General features: G+C 36.0%; 1 protein-coding gene across 6 annotated transcripts in view; it reads right to left on the minus strand.

Moving 5' to 3' along the window:
- Window positions 1–24,860, minus strand: part of LOC106671783 (AT-rich interactive domain-containing protein 2) — a 92,561-nt gene that overhangs the window by 12,302 nt on the left and 55,399 nt on the right. For all 6 annotated transcript variants that reach the window (XM_014402735.2, XM_014402740.2, XM_014402729.2 and 3 more), the window contains exons 4-5: window positions 11,485–11,636; window positions 68–286 (exon numbers count right to left, since the gene is read on the minus strand). In XM_014402735.2, coding sequence (XP_014258221.1) covers window positions 68–286; window positions 11,485–11,636 — 371 coding nt within the window. The remainder of the gene's footprint in view (window positions 1–67; window positions 287–11,484; window positions 11,637–24,860) is intronic.

Below are 24,860 nucleotides of genomic sequence, written 5' to 3' on the forward strand. Positions count from 1 at the left end.
AAAAGCAATTCATTAAAGTCTCAAGTATCCGAGTATCCGGAAGAAAAGGAAAAAAATCAATCCTCACCATTGCTGAATACAGCTGCGTGTGCTAAGAGGAAGTGAAGCAGACGAGGGTGTTTTTCCAACTTCAGACAGTGTTTACCTTCGTTGGACAATAAAGTGCAGATGTTGATAGCAAAATCCTGTTCATTCGGTAGTGGCGATAACAGCGAGAGGGCCAATTTTTCATATTCAGAAGGCTTATGAAGATCAACTGACAGACCATTGTACTCTCGAAGAGACTCTGTAAAGAAAACAAAACAATATTAACTTCTTAAAATCATCCTCAAGACAAGGGGGTGGCACAAGTTTTTTTTTTTTTTCAAAATTTGAATTTTACATTTATTTACAAAGGTCTCCTATAGGCGATCCTTATTATCTGTTAGCCCTGTTAGTTCTAGAGTGGGAAAAGCCCTTTGAAGGGTTACGAAAGATAGTTGATCCCAAAGGTCAGTTTAGAATTTCATAATGGAGCGAGTTGAATCCAAAAAGACCAGCCTCATTGTGGAATGCCAAATGAGCCTTAAAGCAATGACCTATTAGTGGCATTGGTGGATGAGGACAAATTAACTGTAGCAGAGCTCTCAGAGAGATTTCAGGTACATCGCACAACGCATAGAAAGAAGAATCCAAACTCTGGGTTAGATATGAAAGCTCAGGAACAAGGGACTGCATGGCTTGTTTAGTTTCGCAGGAAAAAAATCTGAAGCATTTATTTTCCTATTTGGTCACTGGGAATGAGAAGTGAGTCCTTTCGAGAAATGTTAAACACTGTTGGGCCATTTGCAAGAAGAATGAAACACCACTGTCAACGTCAAGAGCAAGATTCCACCATCGTATAGTCCTATTGCCTGTTATACTCTCTCCAGCGCACTTAGCTGAGACTGAGTAGTTCCAGTCCCATTGGTGAGGGGTTGTTTGGTTATTTGGTCACCCTGTTCATTACTTTTTATACCTTCGTGTCTCTGATCCTCAAGGTAACCTTGTTATTTTCTTCTAGGGCCATGAGGCAATTTAAGCATTCCCCAATTTTTGGAGCTTGAAGAATACATATTTTTTATATACATATTTGTTATAGCTGCCTGACTGTTTCACCATTAATCAACTCATGTGCATAGAGTTGGTTTGCATGGACCTCAGCACGGAAGATGGAAGATGGAAGATTACAAAAAGGGGATATTTCTGCTACCAGAAATTCAGCAGTATGTAGAAAGCAAAGGCAATTATGTTTTAGATTAATTAATAAAAATTGAAGCTTGGCCAAATTCCATGATCCAAATTAGTCTTCTAATTCAGGCGCATTTTTTAGTAGGAATCTCTATAATCTAGCACCAACACTGGAAGAAAATATTAACAACCTAGATCACTCGTTTATTTTTTTACTGTTTATTTATTTTTCAAGCCTTCTAAAGATTTATAGGGGCGTCAGTGGCCGCAACGGTTTAGGCGTTGACACGGCGTCCATCACTGTAAGGTAAAGGTCCCAGGTTCGAATCCAGCAGCCCTGCATTCGAACCCGACATTCTTACAAATGGGCTTTTTTTTCCGGACCGGCACCTTGAGGGTTGATATAACCTCTGCTGTTGTGAACCCTCGTAAAAAAAANAGAGCAGCGGCGTATCTAGCCGAAGGTCGTGGGTTCGAATCCCTCTCGTGCCATTAGCTTTTTTTCATCTCAACTAAAAACCTTAATTAATTGTCATAAACTAGAATAATTATACTGCTCACAAAACATCTTTCTGTTATGTTCCAAACTTCTTTAAATCTAGTTTAGTTCCTTGAAAAGGAGAGCATTATTCAATCATCAAACTACTTAAGTTAATATTTCAAAATATATATCACACATCACTAACTGATCCTGGCCCTAAGTCAACAAAAATATTCTAGCTTAAGGCCAACTTTCAAAAGCTAATAATCCGGTTGGAGGGCAAAATTATAAAGAGACATGAGGTATGAACGTAGATGGTATTTTTTTTTTTTTTAATCAACATTTGAAAAAATAATAATTTGTTAACAGACTTTAAAAAAAAGAAGGAAGAAATGCTAATTTAAAATTGCAGCCTACTATTAAGAATGTCATTGCCCCTAGACCTTCACTGATCCCTGCGATTCTTTCTCTTTGCCCACAAATGACACATCAAAACTTTTCTGTGTTGATTTCTTGACTACTTCAAAAAGCAAATAATAAAGCATTATATCCTCAATTACTTATACTGTTAGATTATTATCCATGATAATTGTAAATAGAGTAAATAGTCATAGAATCATGGTTTACAGGATTTCAACGAAACATTTTATTGGAACTTCTTTCTAGACGTTCAACCGCTGATGAAAAGGCTTTATGGTGCTGATAAATAATCTGGTATCACCAGTTCATCAGCATAATTCATAGATAATAAGAGTTCACACAATCATAATTCAACTGATGCAGTTTCAACTTTCACAAAACTTCTATTTTTTGTTGGAGATTATAAATATGTTTTTTATTGAAATGGTACAAACTAAAATACTTTAATACTTTTATTATTCTTAAGTAGCTTAATTTCAAGAAACTGTATGTCTCCATGAAGTCTACTAGGTGACGAAGTAGTGGGTCCTTTCTGACCACAGTTTTTGTTTGTTTGACACATTTAGTTTACAAACATTTAGTTGTAATTGTCTAAAAATCACCATAAATGAAGATGGAAAATGTCAAAATAGGTCTGATAGACTGAGCTCATCAATTCTGCATAACCAGGAAAAGTATGGGTCTGGTTTGGTTAGGTTAGGTTGGATTGGGTTAGGTTAGGTTACATATCTAAGATTCACTACTTTTCCGTCAAACTGAGCAACTATGCGAATACAAAGCATGAGTTTTTGCTCGACTCAGTCAAGCTCTGTGTTCCCTTAAAGTAAACATTTGGAAAAACAAAATCCATCCATTTAATTAACTAACAGGTTGGCGATAATTATGGATACTACTAAGGTATGTAATATCCTGTGTCCTTTGGAAGCAATTGTATATCTGTCTAACCCTGAGGAACGCCAACCCTATAACCAGCCAACCGGCCACCACCGGAGGACCCAGGGGCTCCTTCGTCTCTAGACTTACATTTTAATATGACTGACTGTATGGAATCCCCTTTCGGAGGATGTGCATAAAAACCATTTACCATTAAACCAATATGGAAAAGTGTAGGGCAAATGTGGCACCACAGTTTGTTAGTAGGTGTGTTGGTATTTTCTCTGCTTCTTTGCAGTATCTACACATACTCTGTTGGATTATACCAATCTTCAAATATAATTTAGTAACATTTCTTTGCTTTACACTGCTCGTCAAAAATTGTAATATACAATTTTTAAACTACGGTACTTTTTTTTGGATTAGGGCTGAAACTGTTTTAACGCCCCACAAAGGGGTCAAATAAAACTTCAGGACGGTGTTTTACAAATTCGGCTGATTGAATTTGATACAGGGCTTGATTTTAATTGGGAAGACGATCCAGCGGGAAGTAACACCTCATTCAGAGTTCTTCAAGTTTGAAGGGGACGGCGGCCGACTTCATCAACCGCTCGGATAAAGATCAATGAAAATCCCTTCAAAACTTCCGTGACGGGCGGGTTTACGAGGAGGAAGAAGGCGCCCGGCTGCCGCCACTGCTTCTATTTAATAAACTCTCGACGAAACCATTTTTTTCGTAACGTTTTAACAATTATTTACGGTATCACATCAGCGCTTTTTGAAATCCACACTGTAACGTAATTCAATTCCAAATATTAAAATCTCCAGATTTATCCAAAAAAATTTAATTTGCCATCTAGTCTAATTGATACTAAACACAATACGAAGAAGAAAAAAATTATATTGTTTTAATATAAGTTGCTGAAGTGAGTATGAGGGAGAATAATGAAAACAGGTCCCCCTCAACCCGGTCGTTTCCTAGTATAGCATAGTACTGTTGCCCAGCAACGGATCAAGCAGTGGGAAACACCTGTTGACTTAATTCAACCAAAATGTAAATTTGCTTCAATTTTGGCTGGCGAAGTACGCATCCTGAAAAGTAATTGACTCGGCTGTTCGAACGTTGAGACAAGTATAACTCATACGAAATGAAATTAAGACAATTTAACTTCAAGAAATGAAATTCGGACAAGTGTAAAGAAATGAAGGACAAGTTTATACGACTATAACACATACGAAATGAAATTCGGAGCTTCATTTCTTGACGTTATACTTGTCCGAATTTCATTTCGTATGAGTTATACTCGTATAGCTCGGACGAGTGTATCTTATACGAAATCAAATTCGGACAGGTACACCATATATGAAAAGAAGGTAGAATTAGTATAGCTTACAAGAAATGAAGTTAGGAGAAGTACAATTTATAAAAAATGAAATCCGGACAAGTATAACTTTTAAGAAATGAAGTTTGGACACGTATAAAAAGGAATCAAATTCGTACAACTATAACTTATAAGGAAATAATTTCGAACAGGTATAACATAAGAATTGAAGGTAGGATGGGTATAGCTTATAGGAAATGAAGACAAGTATAATTTATAAGAAATGAAATCCGACAAGTATAACTTTTAAGAAATGAAGTTTGGACAAGTATAATTTATAAGAAACGAAGTTAAGACAAGTATAATTTATAAGAAATTACATTAAGACAAGTATAATTTATAAGAAATGAAATCCGACAAATATAACTTTTAAGAAATGATGTTCGAACAAGTATAATTTTATAAGAAATGGAGTTCGAACAAGTATAATTTTATAAGAAATGAAGTTTGAACAAGTATAATTTTATAAGAAATGAAGTTCGGACAAGTATAATTTATAAGTGAAGTTGAGACAAGTATGCTTATAAGAAATGAAGTTAGGAAAAGTATTATTTACAAAAGGAAAAATGAAATCCGACAAGTATAACTTTTAAGAAATGAAATTCGGACAAGTATAATTTATAAGAAACGAAGTTAAAACAAGTATAATTTATAAGAAATTAAATCCGACAGGTATAACTTTTAAAAAGTGATGTTCGGACAAGTATAATTTTATAAGAAATGAAGTTCGGACAAGTATAAATTATAAGAAATTAAGTTAAGACAAGTATAATTTATAAGAAATTAAGTTAAGACAAGTATAATTTATAAGAAATTAAGTTAAGACAAGTATAATTTATAAGAAATAAAATCCGACAAATATAACTTTTAAGAAATGAAGTTCGAACAAGTATAATTTTATAAGAAACGAAGTTAAAACAAGTATAATTTATAAGAAATTAAATCCGACAAGTATAACTTTTAAGAAGTGAAGTTCGGACAAGTATAAATTATAAGAAATTAAGTTAAGACAAGTATAATCTATAAGAAATTAAGTTAAGAAAAGTATAATTTATAAGAAATGAAATCCGACAAATATAACTTTTAAGAAATGAAGTTCGAACAAGTATAATTTTATAAGAAATGGAGTTCGAACAAGTATAATTTTATAAGAAATGAAGTTCGGGCCAGTATAATTTATAAGAAATGAAGTTAAGACAAGTATAATTTATAAGAAATGAAATCCGACAAATATAACTTTTAAGATATGAAGTTCGAACAAGTATAATTTTATAAGAAATGAAGTTCGGATATGTATAGCTTATAAGTAATGAGGTTAGTAAAAGTATAATTTACAAAAAGAAAAATTAAATCCGGACAAGTATAACTTTTAAGAAATGAAATCAGGAGAAGGACTTATACGAAAATGAATCACATTCGGACAGTATAATTTCTAAGAAATGAAGCGAAGACAAGTATAAAAAAATTACATTTGTACGAGTATAACTCATACGAAATTAAATTCGGACAAGTATATCTTATAAGAAATTATGCTCTGATAAGTATAGCTTATAAGAAATGAAAGTATAACTTATGAGAAATGAAGCTCGGACGAGTATAGCTTATACGAAATGAAACTACGTTGCTTGGTCCACCTGTTTTTGTTCATGCTACGATTTGTACAACTGGAAGGGTTAAGCAAAAACTCCCATCACGGTGGCAGTTGGCCAAACAACCTTTATTATACAAAATTTGATTCGCTGACCCGCTCAAATATTAATGGTTCTATTCTGTTTTCCATAATCCGTGATTCATTACAAAAAGGTCAGAAGAATCGATGTTCGATTGTAACGAATCCAATGTTTTATGACTGTAAGAGATTAAGTGAATATTTTCAATTGTTTTGCGGTCAATTCATTTACATATCGATTTACATATTACATTTTATTATTTACACTATCCTTTTGGAAATAATTTTAAAAAAATTTCTACAGAATGCATAGTTTCAAACACCAAAAATAAACATGTGCTAATCATAATCATGTCAATGTTATTTATAATTATACTGGTATATATTTTCTTCGGAAAAAGTTGGTAATATCTTTCTTCTCGGTAAAGATATCGTAATGGTCGGTACCATTAATTTACTTTCAAGGATTGCGCAGAATATAACTGGAGCCTTTCATACAGAAACCTATTTACGTAATTGTAATAATTTTATTATTTTATGGGACGGCTGGATGATTTCAGTACTTAAAGACCTTGATATAAAAATGGAGTGTAGCTGTTTTGGATACAGTGACGAATTGAGAAAACTGACGGGGTTTTTTTGGACAAATGTCGACGTATGCAATTTGGCCGTTACAGACCATATTGGTCTGCGTTTATAGAAATACTGAAGATGGCGAGAAGCCATGGCTGAAAGACCGTGATCGCTAAGGATCAAATTACAGGTTCGTTCATCTATCAGGACGACCCGAATGAATCACAATTTTTATTTTGTTCAGGTAGATGACGCTAATTCCCTAATCCCCCTACACTCCGGACCGCAAAACCGAAAAACTGTCCATCGCAAGTAAATAAGACAAAAAAAACCTTTGTACACAAGTTGATATGGATCGTATGAAATGTGCCATGAAAGAAAGCAGGGACAAGCGAAGAAGGGTGCTTATCGATTTCATAGTAGCAATAATCCCTTTCCTCCACGACTTTCAGACGAATATGTTTCCGAGGAATTTTATTAATCTCTAAAAAGCCTGGGCCGATTTATTGTCAGTCTCGGCTTAGAAGATGGGGTTTTCAACTCCCCCCCCCCCAAACAATCAACACTGATCTGAGTTACTTTTCAAGATTTCAAGACCTTGATCTAATTATCATAAAATGATAACAGGCTATCCCAAAAACTTTCTTCACGGGGTGTTATTATTCGGACACGTATAACTTGAAAAAATGAATTTCGGACAAGTACCTTATAAGGGAATGAAATTCGTACGAGTACAACTCATAACAAATGAAGTTCGGACAAGTATAAATTAGACGAAATTAAATTCGGACAATTATAACTCATAAGAAATGACGTTCATTTGAATATCTCATACGAAATGAAATTCGGATAAGTACAACTTAAAAGAAATGAAGTTCGGACAAGTATAAATTAGACGAAATTAAATTCGGACAATTATAACTCATAAGAAATTACGTTCATTTGAATATCTCATACGAAATGAAATTCGGATAAGTACAACTTAAAAGAAATGAAGTTCGGACAAGTATTACTTATAAGAAATGAAGTTCGGAAATTTATGACTTTTAAGAAATGAAGTTCGGATGAGTATAGCTTATAAGAAATGAAGTTCGGAAAAATATGACTTATAAGAAATAAAGTTCAGATGAGTATAGCTTATACGAAATCAAATTCGGACAAAGATATATTATAAGAAATGAAGTTAGAACAAGTACAACTTATAAAAAATGAAATTAGGAGAAGTATAACTTATACGAAATTAACCACATCTGGACAAGTATAACTTATAAGAAATGAAGTTAGAACATGTATAACTTATAAGAAAATGAACCACATTAGGGTAAGTATAACTTATTGTTCTTAGTTAGAAACACATGATGAATTATTAAACCAAACTTTTCAAGATTTCAGCCAATATCTAATTATGATAAAATGATGACAGGGCAACCTAAAGTATACTTTCTTCACAGGGTGTTTTTATTTAAACTAAAATAGGCTTGTTTTCTAAACCCATTCCTTTAACATGATCTGAATGATGTCTGAAAATAATGAATAATGTAAGATCTAATAGAAAGGGTGTTTTTAATTTTATTCTGGGTCAAAAAATTAACATTTCCAAAACACTACCCAGCAATTAACAAAGTAATTAACACAGAATCTCTCGCATTAATAGTTCTATTTATTCAATATAGTGAACAGGTAACAGTGGTCGGAATAATTCTAACTTGTACAGTTTTTTTTGTTTTTTTTAAATCTGATTTTAGCATAGTTGTGGAGGACAGTACGGGAAAAACAGCCTATAGATTGTAGAAATTTTTACTATGGTTGGTATTAATGTTCAAATTAAAATAATTAAACAAGATTTGAACTTGGATTTTTGTCATCGACCACAAACCTAAACTGTCGAGACGAGGGGAAGCGTCCAATTTGTCCGAACGTCGCGACCAATGGGCAGTGAATCCCTGCCCTTGAATGAGCTGCAAGTCCCACTTCCGGTTCATAAGGACGAGATGCGTTTTAAGGTGGGAAAGAGAATGGAGAGGGTTAAATCATCGGATTTCAAAAAGATTCCCGTCGGACAGCCACCGGGCCCACCTCCAGCTAGGACTCGATTCGACCGATAGTCGGGACAATTTCGTTTTTCCACCCAGAAAAGAACAATTGAATATCGGGTTAAATTATTTATGATTATTTTGAAATGGAAGTGGCCACCGTTTTGCGCAAGCCCGGGACTGACGCTTGCGTTCCACTCTTTGCAATCAATACAGGGGTTGACAGCTCCACACCCTCCACTCACTCAGATATTAAAAATTAAGAAGGAAAAACATAATACGATTCGCAGTTTAAATAACATTTGACTTCTCAGCTGGAGTCAGTACTGGCGGTCGTTAGGAGTGTCCTCTCTGTGGGTCTGTATGGTCAGCTAGTAGCAACGCGCTGAGAGCTCAATTAATGTTAAATCAAACAACCATGTCACCATACTTTTAACCCGTGTTTTAACTAAAACTTAAGCCTAATTTTTATAATCTGTGTTAAAACTATTCAAAATTTATAAAACTATAACAAGTCTTATTAATGATTTTATGAGCATTAACTGGCATCTTGATCAACATAATTTTTTTTAGTTTAATTACTTAGTAATACAGTGCATGTTACTTGAAATTAATGCCAAGAAAAACACCTATTAAGAAAGAAAACAATTTTTTAAAAATTAAAACTCATGTTTATTGTTTGTTTTTTAATTTATTTACATGAAAAATTGGCACAAAGTACAAAGAGATCTCAATATATATATATTTTTTTTAAATACTGAATTTTGCTTTAAAAACAATTAATAAGACTTTAAAGGGGCGTCGGTGGCCGCAAGGTTTAGTCTTTGACACGGCGCTCATCACTGTAAGGTAAAGGTCCCGGGTTCGAATCCAGCGGCCCTGCATTCAAACCCGACATACTTACAAATGGGCTTTTTTTCAAAAACACCGGCACCCTGAGGGTTTATATGACCTCTGCTGTTGCAAACCCTCGTAAAAAATAAAAAAATAAATAAATAAAAAATAAGACTTAAAGATCTAAGTTTTATGGCAAAAGTCCTCTCGAGACTTTATAGAAATCGAAAAAATAAATACAAAATGTTTTGAAGTGAGGGAGAAAACGTCTGTGAGTAGAGCTATTTTTTCCAAAAAGGTAAAATTCCTCTCGAGACAAAATAGAAATCAAAATATTAATAGAAATGATATGAGGTCGTGAGAAATCTTCTGATCTTCTGTGAGTACAACTATATTTTCATAAAAGTAAAACGATAAACGTTGATAAAATTGACAAAAAGCATTTCCGTAAATTGGCCGATAATTTCGTTTTGCTTCCTCGTTGGCTTGGGATGTTGGAATCATTTCTGCGTCTCCTCATCTTCAGTGCGTCCGAGGACCAACCCAGCGAGGATAGGCAGACGAGGAAGATCGCTAACGACCAAATTGCAGGTCACCCCTCAGTCCACAGGAGGAAATCCCCCCCCCAAAAAAAATCATAGGTTAAATAAATTATTAACATCGACAGCTTACATAAATTTGAAATGTCGTTATAATCATTCTGAGCAACGTCAGATGTAAAGAGTCGTGAGACGGAAGATTACAATTTTAAGTGACACACCCACTTTAATTAATACAATGACTGTTTCTATTACTTAACATTGATATAAACCTTATTTAAAAAAAAATAAAACGAGTGATATATTTTATTGGGTAAGTATATTGCAGCTGTAAGAGGTTTACAAGAACATACAACATCCCTACATCATCTCTTCTTTTATTAATCAACGGTGTATCCGATTTCTTCTCCTTCGTGTAACCGTGACAGCATATAGAGGCAAGCTGCCGGAGGTAACTAAACGAGAGGAAGCACAGTAGGGTAGGATGACCATAAAGCGATATTATTTCCCCTCGTAACTTCACACCAAAACAGTCCATTTCCGAGAGTGGTGTCCGTTCCGTCTCGTGTTAAGGCAGTCAGTCAATCCTTATTCCCGTAGTGTGAGGCTGATTCATTCGTGGATTCAAGGGCTACAAACCACCGCAGGTAATCAAATAAGAAAAGAGCAGAGTAGAGCTGACATCAGACCAAAACAGCCAACTGCTGTTTGAATGTGTTGACCGTTCCGTTTCGTATGAAAGGAGAAAGCAACAGTAGTCAATCAATCCTTACTCCTGATCTACCGTAGGGACGAATCCGTAGCGTGTGAAGCTGATACATCCCTGGAAGCAAAAACGTACGTACGTTTTTTCTCTGGGGATCCAAACCATTGGCCGGAGGTAACCAGAGGAAGCAGAACAGACCACAAAGGGGATCCCACTGTGCTAAGTCAATCCATAATCGAGATCTATCGTACGAACGAATCCATAAGGCTTTTTAAGGATTCGCTGAAGAATCCATCGAAAACAAGAAACACGTACCACTCTGAATTCTTTTGATTTTCCTCCCATCCGACGGTACATGTTGTCTCTCTAAGATGGGTGATTATGGCATTGTTTGGATGAAATTATGCGGCTAACATGGCGTGAAACCGTTGTACACTTGCCCGGGGAAAACTCGTCACGTTTCGGAAAATTTTCTACTTGAAACGAATTTTCCAAATGCCATTGTGGATTTGTTTGTTCAACCTATTTGCACTTGTACTAACCAACAACGTTTACATATTCATTCTTTCACGTTCAACTCGTGGTTGTAAACACAGTATCCATCTCTCTTATCGTTCAAAATTTGTCTATGTAATTATTCAAACTTTGGAGAATAATGTACGATACCACTTCACAAATTTAATCAACTCGACGATGAGAGCGGCAAGTTACAAAAAGCGATGGACGTTTGATGCCTTGTGACTATTAAATATTATAAATAATTACCGTTGACATTATGCTGTGCATGGTTGTATGTGAGGGGTACGGAATGGAGCGCCCTGGCCGACCATTTTCTATGCCTGCTGTCCTCGTCGTCATCCGCACCCCTCTCGCCGACCTCCCCGAGGTAATGGATCTTCTCATACCTGTCGAGATACCTGCAAAATGAAAACAACGAATTAAAAACGAGAGAAGGGGATTCTTTTATACAGTTGCTAAACCTACTGTTCTCAATCGAAAACAAAAAAGTATTACTAACCATACTGTTGTCAATCAAAAAGAGAAAGTTTATTGAAATTAGAAGAAAATCGAAATTTAAAGAAATCTATTATTTTCGTAATAAACCAGCAAATATATTCACATCATAACATCAAATTAACTTGCTCTAGAAATAACCAATGCCAATTGATAATTGATCATTCTTATTTTATTACGTTCAAAGGGAAGAGGTTTTAAAAGTTATAAGGCAATGGGAAAAAACTGTAATGTGTGTTGTGTTCTTACATTGATGTCTTAAAATTGAATTAAATGGGGAAAAATGCGTGATATTCACTCTCCAAGAAGAGCAACATACAGCACCATGTTCAAAAAAAAGGAAGAAACCATAAAACTACTCGGACGATATTATTTGAGAGTGGATATGTTATTAGGCTGGATTCAATCATTTTCTCATCGATGCACAAAATTGAGGTTAGGTTAGGTAGATTTAGGATTAGCGTTACAGTTAGCTACTGGGTTTAAGTAGGGTAAGGTTAAGGTTTGGGTACGGTTAGGGTTAGAGTTCGGTTAGGTTAGGTTATGGTTTGTTAGGAATATGTAGAGTTAGGTTATGTACGGTATCCTCGTGTGAAGCGCGAATTTTTGTAAGATTTCAGCCATTTAGGATTAGCGTTACAGTTAGCTACTGGGTTTAAGTAGGGTAAGGTTAAGGTTTGGGTACGGTTAGGGTTAGAGTTCGGTTAGGTTAGGCTTTGGTTTGTTAGGACTATGTTGGGTTTTCTTGTGTGAAGCGCGAGTTTTTGTGTGATTTCAGCAAAACTCCAGCATGTTCTCTAAAAAGTAGTCGTTTTCGATCATTTTGGTCTACATATACTCGCCGTTTTAGGTGCACTTTCTCATGCTATAAGACCTCAAATTTCTGATGAACATGAACTTAAAGGCAAATCTACTAGCACAATGCCCAAGAAAAGGAAGAAGCCATATAAATACGATACTGTTTCAATACGGATGTCTTTGGGCTGGAGACAACAAATATTTTGCGTCATCGATTTCACGTTGCCAGGGGGTACGCCTGGCTAAGCTAGGTCAAGTAGGGTTAAGTTGGGACAGGTTACGGTTAGGTTAGATAATGTAGGGTTAGGTTAAAAGGATAAAAAAAAGTCTAAAGTTAAGATTTTACAAAATAAAATCCATCCATCTAAACTATAAATTGTGTGATTTCCTACGGGGTCTGCAGGGTGATTGATGAACCTGCAGATCAGTAGTTTCCGAGCATTTTGGTGTGCATATCCGCACTGTTTTAGATGTACTTTCTCCTGCTATAAGGGTTCTAATTTCTTATGAACATGACTTTCTTAAGGCACAGTTCCATTATAGCACAAAGACCAAGGAAAAGGAAGAAGCCATAAAAATACGTTATTGTTTTAACGAGGATATGATTTTTGGCTGGACACAACAAATATTATTGTGTACATTATTATTATTGGATACAACAAATTTACGTGACCATTTTTGCGTAACTATTTCTCGTTGCTGGGGAGTGCGCCTGGGTAGGCTGTTAGGTTAGGTGGGGTTATGGTTACCGTTAGATTAGGTCAGATTAGGTAAACTGTAAGTTGTGAGATTTCATCTGAGGGTTGATGGATCTGTAGTTCAGTCATTCCTAGTCACTTTCCGTCTGTATATCCTCGCTCTTTTGATCAGTCTAACGTCCTGTATATTCACGCTGTTTCCATCTGTCCGACTAGCAAAATAAACGTAACTGTAATAAGATTTGAAACAAGGAGGATTCGTCAAGAATAAAAATTTAATATTGGCCAAGTTTCGATCTGCAAAGTAAACTTACGCTTTTCCTCAAATAGTTATGTAACTGTTACTTACAGCACAATGTGTTATGTAATTATTTTTAAAGGCCTTGACACCATGGCGGAAAGGAACCAGATCAAAGGAAATGAATCAAATAAAGTATAAAGATTCAAATCTAGTCTTCCGAATGGCATAATATACAAACCCTCTGGCGTCCTTTGCACTCGGCCAAATCAATTCAGCCCCCGTTAAGTGAAATATTCAAAGGCTTTCTGGATTTGACTTTAATTTATATCGATTCCAAAAGGAAACATGAATGGCGAACTGGATGCCACGTAAAAATACATAATTGATAGGCCAAATGGAAAGGGACCGAGAGAAACACAACGTTGTCCCCCTGAAATCAATATTCATCGAATTGAAAGAAAACAAAAAAATGTATAGAGACTCCTCGAGAAATCAAGCTCTTGAAAAGTGATCTTTGGCCATATAACAGCCGATTCACGAACTGAACTAATTTTAGAATTTCTAGCTGAATGAATTTTATTCTTCCAACTTGAAAAAATATGACTCTGGAATTATAGTCACGTAGCTTCCTTCAGCAAAAAAAAAATATATTTATCAACTATTTAATTAATAAAATAAAACTGTTCGTAATAACCCTGATTTTAAGTAAAAACAATTTTTACTGGAGTGGACAATTCACATTTACTCCACCAACGAAATGTGTTGTCCAGATGAGAAAAATCAGGATTAATCAAGCAAATCTATAATAATTGGATTTTATAGCGCATTAGCTTTATTTCCATCTGTTTAAAATAATAAATTATGATTTTATGGGTTTTATCATAAATTTTTACAATTCGCTATGTCTTAAGGGGACCATTGTGGTTCTCCCAACTTTACACAAGGTCCTTGGAGAGGAGGTCGTCAGATTGCATTATGTTGAACATGATTGGGCTAGTGGGTTGGGGTGAGTAGTGAATTTATGGATGGAACTTAGAAAATTTGGTGGAGATTAATTTATTTACAAACGGTATTTTGAGTTCGTTGTGGAGGGTGGTATTGGGTACTGAGTAGGGAGCGTTGACTATGAAACGTTAGATGTTGGTAACCTTAGCTTCGTAGTTCGAGTCCATTATATCCAAATCTGGTTTTTTTTTCTTCCCCCCGACATGTTAATTTACGTCCAAGTTATAAAGAAGTCAGAAAGGTCTGTTCAGTTCTTGTCTTTTTATTGGTGTGTCGGTTCCTGGTTAAACGAAGGCATTACCCTCTGTAGTTTGCTCCATTCGGCTATTCTTTGGACGTGCGCCTGGAATTCCTGGAGGCAATTGCACGATCGGGATCAGAGACAAGAGCACGGCTGTGTCGTTTGCAAAGGATGCTAGGAGGGTAGAGGGTGAAGTTGGGATGCCTGCGGTCTAACAGGAGGTAAGGGTTAGTCCGGTTACTCCAGCTCCCACAGGACCGTAATCGGAGTAGTCTGACCCCTGGTGAACTCGGAAGAATCGTCCTGTACGGAAGCGAAAGATTAGGTAAGTGTTTGAATAGGAAACCCACATGCCACACGCGGTTCACGAAGGTTTCCATACCGTATTCTTTACGCTCAAAGGATGATGATATTGGGGTCGACAACGTGAAGGCATCTGCTAGGAACTGTTTAGAGTTAGAGCAAGAATGCATTTTCAAATATATTTGTTTTATAATTGTAATACAATATATTAAGACAGGATGGTTTTATACGATCCGTGAGAATTTGATATGGTGAATCCATTATAAAACAAGAAGTAGTGTCCGTCCGTCTTTTCTACCCAAGAAGCTCAAATTACCATGATTCAATCTTCTGTCCTTTTTTAATTCCCCCGGATATGAACAATGGGGCAGAATGTTGGAAACGGTTTGTTACAAAATTAATAAACCGGATAGGTTTATTGATTTCCAATGAAGGCGCATTTATTTTAATTGGAGGATGGGAAATATGGACTTCTATTGATTAATCCTTCGGTTTAATACCCCCCCCCCGATTTTCCTATGAAACAAAGCATAAATTATGCAATCCTTTTGATAATAAACGGCGGATATAAATTAATTAAAATGAATATGTGGGTTTGTCTGTTAAGAAAGGGATTTGTCGAAAAGCAGGCTTTGAATAATTGTTAATGAAGAATATTAAAGGTAGTGATTAAAACCAACCAACTACGACATGGACTATTTCAGTATATTGGCTGCATACGAGGTTCAAAAGGTGGCAATTAATTAAATTTCGTGATCAAACATCCCAGCTATGCCAAAGGCACAAACATGTTACTGAGGATACTAGAACAGCTCAAGCTTTGCAGCTTTATGGCTTATTGTACCTTTCCTAGTTCCTATGTTCGGTTCAAATGACTGTTTTTAAGAAGTGGAAGAGTCATCATGGTACTCTAGGTCTACACTTCTACGGTCTCGATTCGCATTCGAAGAATGGGTGAAGGTTTCTCCCACACTGCATAATCTTCTAATTTGTTGTCCATGTCTGCATATATAGACTTCGTCCACTTTTCCTTGAGGTTTGTAATTCACCTAGCAATACATATACTTTTTCTAATGTTTAAGTTCAGTTCAACTGACTCGATCCCTTCTTTTAAGTAAAACATTAATTGTTTCGCATTCGAAGTTAAGGTAGTGTAAGTACCGTCCACAATGCAAAACCTGCATATGGGTTTTCTATGTCTGACACATCTAGAGTTGGTACACTTCTCATTTTGTTTTGGTTCCACTTCTTATTAGGGTTTGGAATTTCCCAAGCACTACAGCGTGTTAGCTTATTGTATATTGCCTAGTTCCAAAGTTCAGTTTCATGTGTTTTATCCGTTTTTTTTTGTTTTGTTTTTTTACTTTTTAAGTAGGTGACTTGAACCTTGGTACCCTAGGTTATGGTCTCCATTGAATTAATGTTATGCCCAGGTTTAGGAGCTTTTTGTACACATGGACGGACTCGCTCGTTTGTGGACTTTTTGAGTTTAATTTATNATATTAGCTTGAAATACGGAGTTTGAATTCTCATATTTTCGGGTTACACAGAATACACCTGACCAGGCTTCTTCACTGGTTTTGGAGCCATCTGATTTTCTCCGGATTTTTTGGGATTTTAGGTGCACCGTATGTTTTGGGTGTTATGAATAGTTAATTTGATCCTTATTTTGCCACCGATCGTGCAACCATTTATTAACATATCAATACTATAATTTTTCAGGAGTGTTCTGCTAAGATTCTACATATCTGGTTAATATTAGAGTAGATTACTTCATCGTTTTCAACTATAGGCTGCTTTAAAAAAATATACAATACTGTGATGACTCAACTCCTTCCTATTGCCAACTTCCTCATTGCCTTTTGTCATTAGGGCTATTATCGAATTGTTACAAATTCATTGTGTTCTACAGAGCAAATTTTATGAATATATATTTTTTTCCATTAAATTGAATACACGTTTCATAGGCCAATAGACTACCCACAGATCATTTGCAAAACTAATATCAAATAGAATGGTTGGATATTTATAATAATATATTCACAACCCCTGACTAAGAGACAAGTCAAAAAAACAAAGATGGGATGAAAACTCAAGATAAATTTTCAAAACAGTGACTGATGATTGAAGAATTTGCGAAAAATGTGGTGCTATTTCGCAAAGTAGAAATTTTGAACAACTCCCTCAGTTTTGAGACAACAAAACTAATCATAACTCCAGGAAGACATGACACGAATGAAAAACTTTGCACGATTATTAGAACGAATTTTTACATATCTCAACACAAGCCTGGCTCAATCTACTTAAATACATATTAAGAAAATATATATAATCAAGAGGAATTAATGATTACTAGATTATCTCATTTTTTCAATTGTTCCTTGCAACTTTGCTCAACGTCAAAAGAATTAAGTTGTTGGTTTTTCTAACAGTTACGTTTGTCTTTTCGGATTGACAGAAAACAACAAAGGTTTAATTGCATCCTTTAAAATAGGTTAACCTACGTTAACGGATACAATCAATAAAAGTACAATTAAAAATTGATTTCAAATGGATCTCTTTTTCATGTCTGATTGTTGCGTAGAATATAAAAAAAAAATTATATCGAAATTGTATCGGATGGGATTGTCTGCAGTTAAAACTAATGTAATTCGGGTCCGCCTACTGGCATACAGGTTTTGCCTCTCGTCTGCTGAAAACCTGTCTCGCCGGGCCGAGAGGTAATGGACGAAAGATCGGTGCTTCTTATTAACTGCCGACAATTTTTCGTTGATATTCAAGCTCACTGGGCTTTAAGAATGTAACAACGGTTATCATGTGTCTTGTACCATCATCGTTGTGTGATCGTCATCACCTCGCAGATTCAAAACACAAACCCATCACTTGTTAATGCTTAAGTATTCCTTCAACGCGTCTGACGGGCCCAAATGGTCGACAATGACCAAACTAGAGTAAGTGTATTCAATGTAGGCCAGGGTGGTTAGTTGAGGATAGGTAAAGACCCAAATGATCAAATTTTCAGTTGTAACCTGAGGATAGGTAGAAATTATTAGATGGGGATATAGTTTCAAATAGCATCAAATGATCAAACTTTCAATTGTAGGCAGAGGATAAGTAATGATGATTAGATGGATGGCAGACCCAAATGACCTCAAATAATCAAACTTTCAGTTGTAGCCAGAGGATAAGTAATGATGATTAGATGGATGGCAGACCCAAATGACCTCAAATCATCAAACTTTCAGTTGTAGCCTGAGGATGGGTAGGGATGATTATATGGATAGTCAGATCCAAATGACCTCAAATGATCAAACTTTCAATTGTAGCCTGAAGATAGACAGAGAAGGTTAGATGGATGGAGAGTCCCAAATGATCACTTGTAACCTGAGGATAGTTAGTGATTGTCAACGATGGTTGGATGGACAGGCAAACCCAAATGATCATGAGGAAATCAATTGACTTATCCAAAATAGGACCTATTCTGGAAAAGATCGTTTATTTCCTACCCATCAAGGGTTCCACAAAATCAGGATGGACACTATCAAAAAACTAAATGATCAAAAATTTTCAAAGTACAGTGTAATTGTATTCAGAATACTTCATCTTATCGATGCTGGACCTTGGTAGTTTGATATCAATGAATCATGCATGTTGTTCAGTTGTAACCTGAGGATAGCCCAAGGTCGTTACGGATGGTTAAATTGATAGACACTTCAAATGACCAAAATACATATCCTCGATACAGGCCCGAGTAGTTAGCTATCCATGATTCATGCTGTTTGGATGCCTGAAGATAGTTAGGCATAGTCAATTGGTCGAAAATGACCAAACTACAGTTTAATGTGTTCAGAGTGCTTCATATTCTCGAAGTCTGGTTAGTTGGCTATCAATGAATCATGCCGTTTGTTTACATTATAGATATTTGATTAGTATAAAATAGAGAACAACTAAAAGCAAGTGTATGTAACGCAAGCTTGTCTATCCTCGTTTGTTTGGACTGTCCCTGAACTGAAGATGACGAGAAGCTGAAAATGGTCTGACAGGCCAAACCAGAGGATAGGCAGACAAAAGAAGATATGTAGCGATCAAATTACGTCTCTTTTGTCCTCAAGTAAACTGTATTTTTTGATCAATTTGCATTACATTAATGAACCTTTAAAGCACTTAAAATGTGGGGGTTTTCGGTAAAAGAGACAAAGACAATTTTATTTTACGCTATAATTCTGTTCTGCGGTTTACAACAGCGTCACGAAGAAACCGCATCGTGAAGATAATGCCTACCCCTCGGTAATGAGTTCCGGTGATGGATGACCGATCGGATTTTCTAAAAACGAACGCAGTTAACGTCAGTCGAGTTGGTTGTAAAAAGAAAGAAAGAAGCGACACAGGAATTAAAGTCAATTAAACAATTAAATCGTTTGCCGTAAACCGCTCGACCCAAAGATCCATCAAGTCAAACAATTCTGTTAATGTTTAACAATACATTACATATTCATACACATTTTTAGCTTTTAAAATAATAATACGATTTTAACAACTCGACTTTTGTTCGTTTTCACGATAATCAGAATGAGGAAAGCTCTGGTAATAACTTCTTCCGTTTATTAAATCTAAAATGACGATTCCCACGTATTCTGGCCCTTTTTTCCTCGTTGGTTGCTAACTCAAAAATAAAATGAAAGGATCGATTACTTTTAAACAAATGAACAGTCACTGATGAAAAATGGAGGGCAAGACTGAACGAGAAAAATGAACACAGTCAACATTTACCATTAAACAAAATCTACAATAAAATCTCCACTGTACATCAACAGGAACTAACGACTTCCAATGAACACCAACACAAGACTTAAGAGACAAGTCAGAAGACTTTTAGAACCGAGATCGGTTTTGAAGTCCAAATTCAACTAACTTTTATATAGACATTGCTGCGACCAATTGGACAAACGGAGTGAAATGGTTTGGGTTCTATCCAATGTGCAGCATCTAATATTTCCAAAAGTCCTAAGACAAATTGCCAAAGCTTCTCACTATGCCACCAACTCCATAACAACCTTTTGCCCAAGAAAACAAAAGCTTTCCATCCATCCTGATCGTACTTGCCCAAGCCCTTATCTATACTTTCCCATAACGCGATGGCCTAAAGACCTCCTCGTACGAACATTGAGTAACTCAGGCCTGAGACTCAATTACTAATTGTCCTTGGGTATTGCTGACCATAGTAATAAAAATATTTCTCCTTTGAATATAATTTTCTGTCGAATCGTTGCGATTTGCGGATAGATTCGATGATTTTTTTTAAATGCAAAAACGAACGTGTTTACGCTGACATATCGATTAAGGCCTGCTTCTGTGGCTTTTCCCCCGCACAGCTAAGAAAATTCAGACTGAAAGGCTCTTTGTGCCTTTATCGTTAACGATAGAAAACAAAACAAACTGTCAGCCGGATTTGCGATGCTATTCTAAACATAATCAGCCATTCGGATTAATAAAAATCAGTCAATACGATAACCTAGATTATCCAATCTGACCATGAAAACTATTGAGTGATAAAACGTGTCTTGGAAAGGAAAAGGGGACAACCTGGGCTGTTCAAAGTTGCTAATTTTTTGTTTAATAATCATTTAATACAAATCCTTCTTGAACTAATTGTGTGCTTTTGACAAAGTGTAACGCTTAAATTAAATCAAATGTTCGTTTCAATTAAATTTATCGACAAATTGAACGAATTCGTAGGATCTTCATCGATTTTAATTATGTTTATACTTGCAACTTTTATAATAAAAAAAGGGCAGTTGTTTTCCATGTAAGCCGTCAAATCCTCGAGCTTTTGAAACGAAACACCCTAGATTGTGATTTTTTTTAATCAAGCAACATCAAACTATTTGTAAGTATGCCTATTCAGTCGTTTCATTCTTCTCCGGCCCATTTTACAACCAAACTATTTTCATAAATCCGCTGAGCCCATGATGGAATCTCACAATTGTAGATGTAGATGTAATGTTCGGGGTGCGTAATACCCTCTTTGAGAGCAATTGTATCTCCGTTCTGTGATTATAGCACACGGGTGAGTCCTAACTCATCAAGGAATATTAAGATTAGTAGGCCCAGTTTCAGTGGTTGAATTACTTCTACAGTCAGAAGAGACATACACTTACTTCCCCCATAGGGCAAATGTGGCGCCACAGTTTTTTAGTAGGTGTGTCGGCGTCTCCTCTGCTTCTTTGTATAATCTTCACGTGCAGTGTTGGGTTATACCAATCTGTTTCAACCGTCCATTCAGTCTGTCCTGTCAAGACTCCTAGATGTTTTTTCCTGCTTCCTTTGATGACTTCTGCTGTTTCGTTCCTACCAAAATTTTCTAGAAGATTCTTCGATTGTTTACGTCCCATGAGTGAATTCCACTATTTCCTCATTTTCTTATTGTCTATTTGTCGGAGATGTTCGTTGATAGTGTGAATCCTATGCCAAAGAAGCGCTCAGGACCTATCAGAGGTAAGCAGCCCCTTTTATTGCAAGGGTGTCCGCTTTCTTGTTGCCACCCACATGTCCTGGGACCTAGCAGAGGATGATTTTGTTTTCCATACCGAATATGGTTAGTTTAGTTTTGCAATTCAGAGCCATCTTTGAGCTAATAATGTTTGTCCTTTGATGGCTGTTTGGCTATTTGACATTCTTGTTTTTGTACCCCTTGTTTAAGTTGGACTGGGTACAACTCTTAATTTATAGACTTATAGCCTGGAAGATACTGGTGTATTTTCCCGTAGATTCTGAGTATTTGATTCTAGCACTGAATACTTCTGCCCCCGATCTTCGTTCTAGATCTGTTAATGAACCAGCAGATGGTGCCGTTGGAGTTTTCCCTCTTTCTCATTCTTTGTTGGTACTTATATTTGTTTAGAAATGCTTGAACATTCTGTCGTCTCTTGAGGTCATGAGTATCGGATGTTCCTTTGTTAGGCTGTTACTATTTCTACATTTCAGTTTTAGCCCCGGTGGAAGTTTCTCTTTGATAATGTTAATAATTGAATCAGACAATTAAGTGACTTTAAACGGGCGAAAAACATAAGCGTTTAGCGTCTAGTTTTAAGGAATGTACATATAAAATTCAGGACGGGAGAAAGTAGTTCCGGGGCGGTTGCGACCGGCTGTCTGAGTCCACCCGCAGTGAGGAAGCCGTGGGTCTCTTCCGGCCTTCGCGCGTGGCCAATGAACTTTCGTCCGTAGAATAAATTCATTCTCCCTTGACGGGTGGGTTTACAACGGGCGTTTGTTTGGGTTTCTCCCCGTTCCCGACCTGACGAAGAGGAATTTAAAATGAACAGGACGTAAACCGATGACAGAAAGTAATATAAACAATAAAATATATTAAAGTTCTAAATAAGGAAGTTTAAAGTTTTAAATAGCTTCGATATACCTGGTTATTCCAAACAAAGTTCGTTCAAAAACATGTAGTATAAGCTAAAAAACAACCAACATGCGAGATCATTCGAGACCCAGAACGCAGGACAACCTAGTAATAAGTTAACCTCTCCTCTAACTCAATTACTAATTTTAGCCATTCAGTTCGCGGTTACCACCATTTCGAATTAGGTGTTCATTGCCGATTTCATACTATCATGGCATCGATAAATTCATAGATAATTCACACATTTTTAGTATGTCGAGTCATGCTGGTCTTCACGTCATCCCTGTTTAACCCAGACGAGTTTGGGCATTTCTGTCAGATATTGGTCTAACGTCTGCTTTGTCTTATGTTCTTATTTGAATAATACCAACCTTGAATGAATGAATGAATGCATTCATTATATAAATTCAAGGAGAATTTATAATGCGCCTTTTATCGGCTATTGTATCCCCTATTCAGTACTTACAGTTCACTCTACTAATTGGTCTATGAATTTTATAACCTTGTGTACTACGTCCCAAAACGTTTCCTAAGTAAATGTTCTTGGCACTTCAATTTTTTTTCAGCTGTCCCATCCAAAAACCGGTCTAATGTCTCGTTACTTCCTCCATCTGAAATACCTTTATTTTTCCAAATTTAGAACCTTGGGTTGTCTACGTTTAGGTGAAAATTGCTACATCTTTTATTATTCTCGCTTTTTTCTTCTAAAAAAAAATTCCTGTGTTTATATATTACTGACAGCAGTATGACTAGTTGCGGAAAAAATGATACTTAACCATTCCGTACTTCGTCATTCGATATTCTGCTGTAGACTTTTCAGAAGTCAGACAGAACAAGGCAAGTGTTCCATCCTCCAATACGAATTAACAGTTCTGGTATCACCACAAGAATTTGATAAATGGATATTTTGGTGATGAATACTTTCAGACGTCAGGGAGAGCGAGAGCGGTGATCCTGCTTCAAACGTGGATTAACTGACATTGGAATCACCACAAAAATTGGGCAAGTGGCCAAACACAGAGTTTGAAATGGTGAACAACCATGGGCATGATAAGAAAAATGAGTGACAGATCATCACAGTCCAATAAATCCGTTCCATGCCCCAGCAGAAAGACTGATTTCCAGAATCAGAATCACAAAAATAGAAATAGATTGGCAAAATAGTTACTTCTTGGATCTGCCGTGAAAGTGAAGTAGGGCTTAAACCAACATTTTATATAGGCATAATTGTTTTTATTGATGTTCTTGTTTTTCTATCTCTCTTCTTTTTTATGTTTACCATTAACATGTAACAACCACTGCTATGTGGTTATTATTAATATATATAACACTTAATGTCTTCATTGTTTATATGCTTAATACTAAGCAGTTATAATTTGGAATTAAAATATGGTATTAAAATGTTTTATGACTGTATTTAGCTTATATTAGCTCCAATTAAAAACTAATTTAGTAGTAATTTAGCAGCGTGAATGGTGGGGCTTCTTCCTTTATTACACCGAGTAATATTGAGCAGTCTCGGCCAGTGTGAATCTACTTTATTAGCGTGAATAGAGGGATTTTTCCCGAGGAAGATGGAGTAGTCTGTGGCAGTGTCAATAAAGTTTGACGTGTGGATATAATTTAATAGCGTGAATGATGGGGCTATATCCAAACACCCCGAGGAATATCGAGTTCCCTGCGGCAGAGTGAATGTAATTTATTAGCGTGAATGGAGTAACTTTTCCTCAATTACCCTGACGATATCGACTAGTATGGGGCAGTGTGAATAAAGTTTTGGTGTGGGTGGATTTAGTAGCGAGAATGGTGATGCTTCTTCCCCCAATTACACCAAGGAATATCGAGTACCCTGGGGCCGAGTGAATGTAATTTATTAACGTGAATGAAGCGGCTCCTGACTTACAACACCGACGAATATAGAGACCGGGAAAATATGGATGCCAACCAGACTACCATGTTTCTGTGTATCTTGTGTTTATTATAGTGCGTGGTGATTTATTATAGCATATTTCATTTCAATTGAGGCCCTGAGGTAGTGTGGCAAGAGCTGGATGGCAATGGGATAGGGAAACGAACTCCTCAACGGTTAATAGACGTGAATATAACTTGCTTGAAGCGTCAAAAAAATAGACTAGTAGGAAGAAAATGGGAAAAGCAAGAGAAGAACAGGAAAGAATTGCCAATGGTTCTAAAACTATCCTTAATATATCTGCACCCTTTGGGCAAAACTCAAGTTCAAAAACTTTGATTGCAATTTTAAAGTTTAAGCATTTCGTATTAATTCAATTTTTGAAGTACCTTTTATTTTTCCCCTGTCTTATAAGGATTCTTTTTGATTTTATCAATTATATGGGCTATCAGGTCTAATGATTAAACATGAACATGCAGTTCTCATTTTTATTTATTTTTTTCTTCTTTTTTTGGGAGGGGGGC

Source organism: Cimex lectularius, unplaced genomic scaffold, assembly GCF_000648675.2.
Source record: "Cimex lectularius strain Harlan isolate CLEC.00 unplaced genomic scaffold, Clec_2.1 scaffold159, whole genome shotgun sequence".
Taxonomy (NCBI): Eukaryota; Metazoa; Arthropoda; class Insecta; order Hemiptera; family Cimicidae; genus Cimex; species Cimex lectularius.